Below are 10,434 nucleotides of genomic sequence, written 5' to 3'. Positions count from 1 at the left end.
CCGAGTTAGATTATTTCTTTAGGTTTCGTAAGTATGAACTTATATAAATAGTTATATCAAAAATAGAGTTGGTATACCTAATACCACTATGTAAAATATACATATATTCGCCGGCCATTTTCATGTGAAGGAAATTTATCTGATTCTTCGTCGCTACCGACAACTATATTGTCTACGTATTCAATATCGTTAGAAGTAGATCGGAAGATGTTATGCAATATAAAGCAAACAATAAACCAGTTGGAGCATAGAATATGACTTTTTTCGTTCTGATCCCAAAGCAATATTCAATCCTCTCGCAATATCTACTATGACGAAAGTTGAAAGCTTTACGCTTTGAATAATCTATTTGTTAAGAATTTAATCGAAATGGCGTGATAAGAGTAGTCAGCAAGGAATAAGCAGAATCTCCTGCTAACCATTGAGAAGAAGAAAAAAGTGAGCCTTCATGAGTGAAGAGAGCTAGATATTAACTCCAGAATTGATGAAAATAGTCAATTTTTAATGTTGTAAAGCGATTCACGGTCTCCACGGTCTCCAACACCAAACAGTGTAGCTTCCGGATCGCCGCACTTTCACTCGATGAACACAAACGATGTAACATTTTAGCTAACTGTAGTTATACTGAAAATGCCTAAAGGATTGAGCGTTGTTAAAGTGTTCACTGTCCTTGATCAAGGACAATAGCCTTTTCTCTAAATAGTCAAGAACAAAGTCCTCCATTCCAAACACTTTGGCACATATTGATAATTTCCGTGATGGTTCGGTAAGCTAAAAAGTTCAAATTTTTGATTATTTAAAACTTAACAAAATAAGAAATAAAGAATTACCATCCAGATGTAGTATATATTGTATATAATATATTATTAGATGCAGGTTTTTCAATTATAATATTCACAAGTTGTTGTTTCTCAGAAGTTTGAGGCATTTTTAAAAAATTAATTCGTTAATCTTTCGCAATTTGTTTAGTTTTTTTTATTTATTTAATCACAATACTCGTTAAAAGAGTSATTCACTATAGTCATTCACAAAAGTTTTGCATAATATCATTCACACCGAATCAATCGTTCATATATCACTAGATTGTGCAATGGGTGCTCTCGTGACCTTGTATATTTCGGTATAGGATTTTTGCAATCTGCAATCTTGCAAGAGCAAGAGAATCCATCTATTGTGAAAGCTAATCAAACACGAAAAAGTTAAAAATAAACCAATTTCACATAATTTTCGTAATCATTCCGAAACACAGTAAACATACCTATATTTTTATTTTTATTGATAGTTATTCTTTTTGATTATGTTATGGAAAATTTAATATCTTTTTGTATCGACATATTTTTGTTTCTTCAAGTGTAAATACGTCTCTAAATAATGAAATGTATGAGCTAATTAAACCTGTTTGTATTCAATTGAGAGATTTTCGTGTCTGCCACATAGTGAATTGCAAAATCATCTGAAGTCATAAAAATTTTCTCTAATATATCAATTGTTGAGATACTGTGACTCTGTCACAGCAAATATAAGCTTGGTTTACCTCGAAATGTCTCAAATAGTGACTAGAGACTGCTTACAGAATTGCACAATAAAACCAATAAATGCATGCAATTTATGTTCTCGAGATGTAAATATTAAAATAATAAAAAAATGCAATGTGATATTCTTTTGGTAGCATAGAAGGTTTCGGTTGTCATTAATTTTTCGCGTAATGTTGTGTTTTTTTTTTGTGGGTAAAAGAACGACGCAGTGATAGTTATTGTACTGTTTGGCTTGGACAATATCAACACGAAAAAAAAAATTTCTGGTGGAGACAGTTATAAAAGATGAAAATATCGATAAATTGTGCGTCTCTATTTACGGGGCATCTCGACAGGATAGAATTTATAGAATACTAACTGTCAAACGTATTGCTATTGCCATTGCCAAATATGTATGTGGGCATTTGCTATCATGATATAGCCATTTGCGCAAAGGCGGTGGGTAGGTAGGTACGAGTTGATGTAGCTCTTGAAAATTTTATTTTTGCATTTGCGAAATGACGTCGGCTAGGTAGCTGATGTGGCGCATGTTTGAAATCTTTTGTGTGGGAAATAAAAGAATAATAAAGATCCTTTTATTTTACAAGTGTATTTCTGGGAAAAATAAGATAATAAGAAAGAGATAAAAATCATTTTCTTTACAAATGTAGTTCTAGCAAAAATAAGAATTCATATTTTTGGACTAATAATTGTGGCATAAATTTAATATACCAATTGAAATAATAATCTTAAAATGAGCAATGATATTTGATTTATGCTTGTATAAGTTTATTAAATTTAAATTTGCATAATTTGTCTGTAAATTAACAATATTAATTTTTTGGAAAAATGTTATTTTGAAAATGTACTTTATTTGTATAATATAACACAACCGTCTTAAGACTCGCTCTGCTAAATTACATATTACCAAATGAAAATGCTGTCGGCATATCTGCAAACAGGATATGTTGCCTCTTCGAAATTACGCTGCCGAACGGTTGAAGTGACAGCTCATAGCTTTCGATATATGGCAAACTAGATAGTATAAGCATATCTAGTAAGCTATGAGCAATGTGGAGTCTCCACAGGCAATCTTCACGGCAATGCAGCTAGTATTCTATAAATTCTATCCTGTCGAGATGCCCCGTTAAATAAAAGTATATTGGCGTAATGTGACTTCGTTATAATTGTATATGGTTTGGTCTGAATGTCTCGTCAGTGTGATATGGAGTCAAGTTCTTCATTGAATTTAATAAAGGCTTTAGAGAAGCGTAGATTAAAAGATAGTTTTGAGAAGAAGCGTCTCAAAGATGACATGAAAGCGAAGGAAACTCCTGAAGAGAAAAGGGTTCGTCGTTTAAAAGAAAGGGAAGCGAAGGAAATGCGTCGGCGTGAAAGGATGGGATGGGATACTGAATACCAGCATTACACTGATCAAGACAATCCATTTGGAGATTCAAACTTAACTTCTACATTCGTTTGGAGGAAAAAATTAGAAAAAGATGGTCTGCGTAATGTATCGACAGAAGCTGTTGATATTTTATCACGCCAAAAGCTTCTGGAAAACAAACTTGAACTTGAAAAAGTGAAAAAACGAAGGTTAGAGCGCGAATTAGAGAAGCAAGTACGTGAAGAACAATCTGTTTTACAGCAACGGGTTAAAGAAGCTGCACAGTTTCAGGAATGGGAGTTGCAAGAAGATCAGTTTCATTTAGAGCAAGCACGCCTACGGAGTGTTATAAGAATACAAGATGGTCGGGCTAAGCCAATTGATTTGTTAGCGCAATATTTGTCAGGTTTTCAACCAGAAGATACAAATGAAATACAAATGCACGAGCCGTATGTTCTGTTAAATGGCTTGAGCTTAAAAGATCTTGAAGATTTATTAATTGACATTAAAATATATGTTGAACTAGATAAAGGCAAAAATACAGATTTTTGGAATGATATGACAGTAATTGTGGAAGACGAATTGTTTAGACTAAGAAAGAATACGAACAATTCTCTTGAAAACGGAACATGTGGGCGTAGAGAAGGAATTCATGACTGCGTAGCTAAAGATGTCGCTGAAATTTTTCGGAAGAAGAATGCAAAACAATTAAATGAGTTGCGATTCAAAATAGAAAATAAAATAAAATCTAGATCAGACGGAGTAGACATTAGTTATTGGGAAAGTCTACTTTCTCAGTTAAAAGCGCATATGGCTCGAGCTCGTTTACGTGATAAACATCAAGAAAATTTACGACAAAAACTAAATCTTCTTAAAAATAAATCGGAAGAAAAAGACAATTCGGTTGCTATGTTAACATCGAATATGAATGAGTGCGCAGCTTCTTTTATTGAGTCAGGCAGTAATGTTGATAACGAGCAGAAAATTGATACAAACACTTTACAAACGTTCTTTGATTTATACGAAGACGGTCGGTACTCTCCAAAATATATATCAAGCCTTGAAGACGATAACAATTTACCGATTCTCACAGAGGAAGAAAACTATCTTGGAATAGAATTATTACGTACTGAATCGTTAAACAATAAATCACAGAGAGAATCCTTTACTATTGAAGAAAGGAATATGTGCAAAGCAATGCGAAAAGATATGGGAAAAGATGAGGCTGAGTTCTCTGTCGAAGTGCCCTTAGAAGTAGTTCAAGTGGCATCTGATAAGTATAGACCTCGTAAACCCCGTTACTTCAATCGTGTGCATACTGGTTTTGAATGGAATAAGTATAATCAAACACATTATGATATGGACAATCCTCCACCCAAAATAGTTCAAGGATATAAGTTTAATATTTTTTATCCAGATTTAATTGATAAAAATGTAACTCCACAATATTTTTTGGTAAGCATTATTTTTTTTTAATTTTTTACGTAAACAAAAATCGAATTGTTTTAATTTATGTCCCAATTATGATGCAGCCCATTGTCTAAGATTCAGTAATAGACCATCAAAGATATTGTTATCGGCACCTTTTCTTACAATAGCATCATATGTTCTTCTTGGATACATTAGGATCAGCAATGATCAGTATATTAAAAATGAAAAACAGTTCCTTTATTTTTTCTTTTTTTTTTTGTCACCCCTGTATTTTTTTTTATAAGTAATAGATAATTACTCAGTCTTGTTGAACAAAGTTATTTGAATAGTTTATTGTGTAGTTATTATCACATGTAATTACATATATTCTTTTTAAATCTACAATTTTTTTTTAATGAAATATTTACCGTAATATTCAATATTTTTCTTATCAAGGTTCGTGTTTAAAGTGTCTTTATTATAACAACAAATATACCTACAATTTTGTTTATTTGCCTAAGTATATGATATTTGTAAATTTTGGTCAACCTGTCCTATATTCAAAATATTTCGAAACAAATAATCAATTATCGACTTCATTTTCTAGATATTGTTTGAGTCATTTCCCCTACCAATATATTTACTTGCTAGGCACCAAATTTTCGAAAGTACAACTTAATCTGATATTTTCTATAACATTCCACATATATTTTAAACCCTCCAGATCTGAAAGGTTTTGAATTATGGTTATTTTTATTTTGGAATTCTCAAGGAATATTTCAGGAATCCAGATATTTGAAAATTAATAAAAATTTTTTTATTGTGGACTTTGTTAGCTAATTTTGATATCTAAGATGAGCTGGATTCTGGAAAACCGTTTGCCGAAAATTTCGATAAAATAATTGTAATCATTAAGTCTGATAGTGCCAGATGGTTCCGAAAAACATCAAAAGACTAACACCCGTCGTGTAACCGATTTGTGGATTGGCGGAGGAGTGGTTATTTATTGAAACTTGGGAATGTGACCAACCTTATTGCTCGATTACTTTTATATCTTTAGTAAATAGACAGATGAGGAATGCACCGCGGCCTCAGGTCTAATATAATATATTCTACCGGGTGCTAGTGAGGCACCCGCGTCTACAGACTGCTTTGCATTCGATCAGCAGGTGTCTCCTCCTACGAGATCAAATCGCTATTAGTGCAGGAGTGTTGAGACCGCTGAACAGAGTATCCTCTTGCGCTAACTACCGGTTGTGCGACAGGGAGCCTGAAACACCGGACCCTAGAGATTTGGTCCTGCCGACCCATACATTTCCATAAAGTATACAGAACAATCGTAGCAATTAGCGCAGCTTAAAAGCCCAAATAACTTCAATCAAAAACTACACCTGTGTAAGGATAAACATAGAAGTGTTGTTGAACGTTTTGACACCGTCAAATACACAGACAATACTAGATTTTCTCTATGGCTGAAAAGATGGACCATGGATTTTTTGGGATTCGGGAGGAAGGCCTTTAATTTTTACATCTCTAAAGTTAGCCCACCACCAGAGTGAATTTCAGTTACTTCTTACGCTTATATGACGATGCACGATATTGACGTTGTAAAATTTTGGGTGTTACGTTTGATAGTATTTATTCCTCCACTCCCCACATGATCGCGATTATATTTGGAGTAAAAACTTATAATTTCCCCTCTGAAAATTGTTGCTGCATCGGTCCAGTCCTAACTGAATAAAAATCTTATATTGTAAAAGATCAAAAATTTCGAAAATGTAAACATTAAAAACAAGAAAAGATAAGATTGGGAAAGAGATTTTCTTTTACTACATTTCGTAACTTTATTATTGGTCACGCGTTTGTAATGCATATAAATGGATTATTAATATTATTAAAACTATTTTACAAATAGAAGCTAAACACCCCTTTTTTCTTATTTGATAATCAAAACATATTGTAATAGTTTTTCAGGTCGTTAAAAGAGTCACTATTGTTAAACTTTTGCCGTATTTAATGCAACCGAATTTGGTGACGAATGTTCAAAATAAATCAGAACTACATAACATAAATTTATACATATAATTTAACTCCTGCACACATTATATTTGAGTAATGCTGGCAATTACCTTAAAAATAGTTTCCCAAAAATATAACCTAAATACATGAACTGTACGTCGGTACAGCAAGATTATATTCAAATTCAAGATAGCCAAGATATCAGAATAAATTCTTCCTAATGCGTACAACAAATATATGTACATTATAAATATCGCAACCAAGCGTTGGGACGAGCATAATATCAATATCATAGATATAATCTATAATTTGTTGTTTTTGATATCATTAATTCAAGTTTATTTTCAGAAACAATGTGAGGATAACTCCGACTTTGCCGTACTTCGTTTTCACGCGGGTCCACCATATGAAGACATAGCATTTAAGATAGTACATCGAGAATGGGAGTTCAGCTACAAACGAGGATTCCGTTGTCAGTTTCATAATAATATATTTCAACTATGGTTTCATTTTAAAAGATATCGTTATCGTAGATAAAATGAAATCAATTCTTTCTGTCTTGTATTTATCTCAATTAAAGTTATATTTTATTAAAGCCCATTAAGATTTTATCTTACTGTGTCCCTGTGATGGTAAAGCATATTTCTGTAACAATATTATGTTTAATAGTAATAAATATTTTTTGAATTTTGAATCCGATTTTTCTTTCTAGAACAGTGTTGTCGAGTTTATTACCATATTCACAAAGAGAAAGCTTTTTAGTCTCACATTTTCCGTTTCCATTCATTAGCAACTTTGCGTGACACAAGCCTGGGAGTTGTTGCCAATGCTTCTATCTACTCAATGCTTCATCCTTGCGGAGCAGCTCCATTATGGTGTGAGGACCGACCGCTATGAAAGGTTCCGGTCCTACCATGTTGTTGGATGCTGCGGAACGGATAAGCTCATCAGCCAGTTCATTCCCGGCGATACCTTAGTGACCTGGCACCCAAATAAGGTGCCCTTGGTTGCATTCTGCCAGACTATTCAGCCGTTCTATACACTCCTGCACCAATAGTGATTTTATCTTGTATGACGCTTTGAATGCCGCTATCGCTATTGCTTAGTATAGATATACGTTCGTTGCGATAGCTGTTTTGGTGGTTTAACTCTACGCACGGACTTATAGCAAATACCTCTGCTTGGAATATGCTCGGTAACCTAGCCATAGGTATGGAGGATTTTGCGCGTGGTCCTGCGATCCCTGCGCCAATTCCCTTCGATATTTTCGAGCCGTGGGTCGAGAGCGGAGTCGTTCCATTCGGCTTTTGCTGAGGGTGATCTTAAACTTCTAGTGAAATTCACCTTATTTCTATTACTGTCCCTAGGAAGAAGAGCCAGTGGTATGACGCCCCTTAGCTCTTGCATATGTTGGGACGATATTAATTTACCTTTGCCAGTCCCCTCTGCTGTCATTTGGAGCATAGTTTGTTTGGCGACTTAACCAATTACTAGATGTAGCGGAGTGAGCTCCATGCCGCTGTCGGGCATGTGCGCATAGCTCCTGTCATACAGACGCAGGTGAGCCTTTGCAGTTTCGATAGTTTAAGTACTACCGTCGTCTACAATGCTTACGGAGCTCAAGCCACCGCTCCATAAGTGATTATTGGTCGCACTACCATGGTGTATAACCATCTGATGATCCTTGGTTTACACCCCCAGGATTTACCAACGAGCCGATTGCACAACATCAATGCCTTTGTGACTTTGACATGCTGCTTTTATCGCATCGTGGAATACAGCGTGAGACCCAGGTATTTGACCATATTATTAATCTCTGCCTCCGAGTGTTAGGTTTCGGAGGTCAGGCGGAGACCTGCGCCTCGTAAACGGGACGATGGTCGTCTTCAATTAGCTGATGTTTAGTCGAACGCTATTTCACCAACCCTTGGCAAACCTAATGCTCTTTGTACGATATCGCAGAGAGTACCCTCAAATTTGCCTCTGGCTATGATAACAATGTCGTCCGCATATCCTTGGCAGTGGATTCCACTGTTCATCAGGGTCAGTTGCGCCCTTTGGTGGTTGTCTTTAGGGGCAGCTGCGGTGATACGCGTTTGTGAGGACCTGATTTAGAGCAGATAGGCTGATTTCCAGTCCTAAGGCCGTTGTCCCTCTGACCAACTTCCCATCGCCTTTCATAATTCGCTCTAACGCATCCCGATAAGTGGTTCAATTTGTGTTTTTGGGAATACATTTGGGGGGATTTGCATTACCTCCACCCCTTGCCCGAATCTCACGATCCTGTGATCTGTCAGTTGTGACGATACCCTCTACTGTGAGACCACCTCCGACATGAGACTTGGCCTCCAACTACCTGGGCGTAGTTGCCCCGTTGCCTCTTGGAGTTTGGTGGCTCCTGTGGCGTGATCTGACTGCTTTTGCGTTTGGCTGCGGCGTCACCGTCTTTATGCGTCCAGTCTTATCGGATGGATTTGCGTTGACAGATCCACCACCCCTGCTCCTCTTACTGCTGGATGCGGTATTTACGCTTTTACCCACCTTCAAGGCCGGGGAGGAAGCACTGTCCCCTCTGACCCTGTTCCTTGCCAGTAGTTCTCCTCCTCCCTACTCAGAAGTTCTTCCCTCCCGGAGGTGCCTAAGGTACCATTTTAGGTTGGCACCACTCATACCCTCCCTATGAGGGTCATCACATCTATCCGGACGACCTGTTTGTGGCAGTCTTCCCCTGCGCCTCCTCCTTCTTTTGCCCGTTCCTCCTGCTGCGAAAGTTCTTGCGACTCTCTTAAGATGGTCCTGCTTTGCTGAGTTGCGGAGTGGCTAGCTATGTTAGTTGCGGGTGCAGTGGATGATGGCTGCTGAGTACCGTTGCATGACGACATGTCATTTTCATCCTCCCTGGCAAGCTCCTCAAACATCGCTCGGTTGGGGGGCGCCGAGTATGTCTCGCGACTAAGCCCCTGCACCACGGCAAGGTGCCTACCATTCGCAGATTGACTCCAATTTGGAGATTCGGCGATTGGTAAATCAGCACAACCGGACGAAATGAATAGAACACTTGAGAACTTTACCCTCTCCACCGGTATGAGTAAGCTTTGGTCTTTGGTTAAGGCCTTGTGTAACCCGAACAGACATGATACCCGAATTGAAGTTCAATTCAAGCGTCATGCCTCTTCGGACTCGAAGCAGTGCGCGAGCTACTTCATATTGCACCCTTTGGTAGATAAAAACCAAGCGAGGTGCTGGCCGACGACTGCGCAAAGTGCCAAAAACTGTGCTTTCAATGATGAGGAGGAGGCAGAATGTCATCAATAAGGTAAAATCCTCCAAATCCTTTGGCCATGATGGAAACAACGTGGTTATGCTAAAGTATCTTGGCTCGATGGGAGCTCACCAAGATCCTCAACCTATCGTTGACCACTCTTCAAATACCCAGAGTGGTCCCACTATCGAAATCTGGGAAACTCGCCGAAAAGTGGAAATCCTATCGTTCGTTAACTTTATTCTCCCCGGTAGAGAAGGCATGGAAGCCTTGCTACTAATGACTTTAACTCACCAGATAGTTCGAGGCCTTAACCAAAAACTACCCTGTGAGAGAACGATCCTTGTAGTTTTGGACATAGTAAGTCACACAACGCTACTTCAGGTCATCGAGGAAACTACGCTTCCTCCAGGACTCAAGAAGGGGACCATGTACTACATGAGCGGTCGGCAATCATCTGTACGCTTTCGTGGGAAAAACTCAAAACTGAGAAGAATTAAACAAGGGGCTCCGCTGGGTGATGTCCTGCTGTCCTGTGTACTGTTTCACTTTTACATCTTGACGCTTCCACAGCAACCACTGGCAGTGGTCTGATAATTAGCATAACCAGGAGACCGGTTGGTTCTCACATTTCACCATCCGCCCATAATTATATCGGTCGAGAAATCCCCCGGCTTTATCTCTGTGGATAACTGCACCGGTTTACCCAGACCACCTTTACCGGACAACTCATTTTTACGGATGTAATAGTTGGTGAACGTCTAACCCAAAAAAAGCTATATTTGCAATCCCTGTCATCCCCGCATACCGAATCTCAATTTGGAGGTACGTCGAACGAT

General features: G+C 37.7%; 1 protein-coding gene across 1 annotated transcript; it reads left to right on the top strand.

Annotated features, from left to right (window-relative positions):
- Nucleotides 1–2,663: 2,663 nt before the first annotated feature.
- On the top strand, nucleotides 2,664–7,027 carry LOC108972174 (cactin). The gene is made up of 2 exons (XM_018938686.1): nucleotides 2,664–4,359; nucleotides 6,682–7,027. The coding sequence occupies exons 1-2, from the start codon at nucleotides 2,722–2,724 to the stop codon at nucleotides 6,868–6,870; spliced, it is 1,827 nt and encodes a 608-aa protein (XP_018794231.1). The 5' UTR covers nucleotides 2,664–2,721; the 3' UTR covers nucleotides 6,871–7,027.
- The last annotated feature ends 3,407 nt before the right edge of the window (nucleotides 7,028–10,434 follow it).

This window comes from Bactrocera latifrons, unplaced genomic scaffold (genome assembly GCF_001853355.1).
Source record: "Bactrocera latifrons isolate USDA-ARS-PBARC rearing strain unplaced genomic scaffold, ASM185335v1 scaffold_383, whole genome shotgun sequence".
NCBI classification, from domain to species: domain Eukaryota; kingdom Metazoa; phylum Arthropoda; class Insecta; order Diptera; family Tephritidae; genus Bactrocera; species Bactrocera latifrons.
The sequence above is the reverse complement of the archived record's forward strand: the minus strand, read 5'-3'. Positions and strand labels throughout refer to the sequence as shown.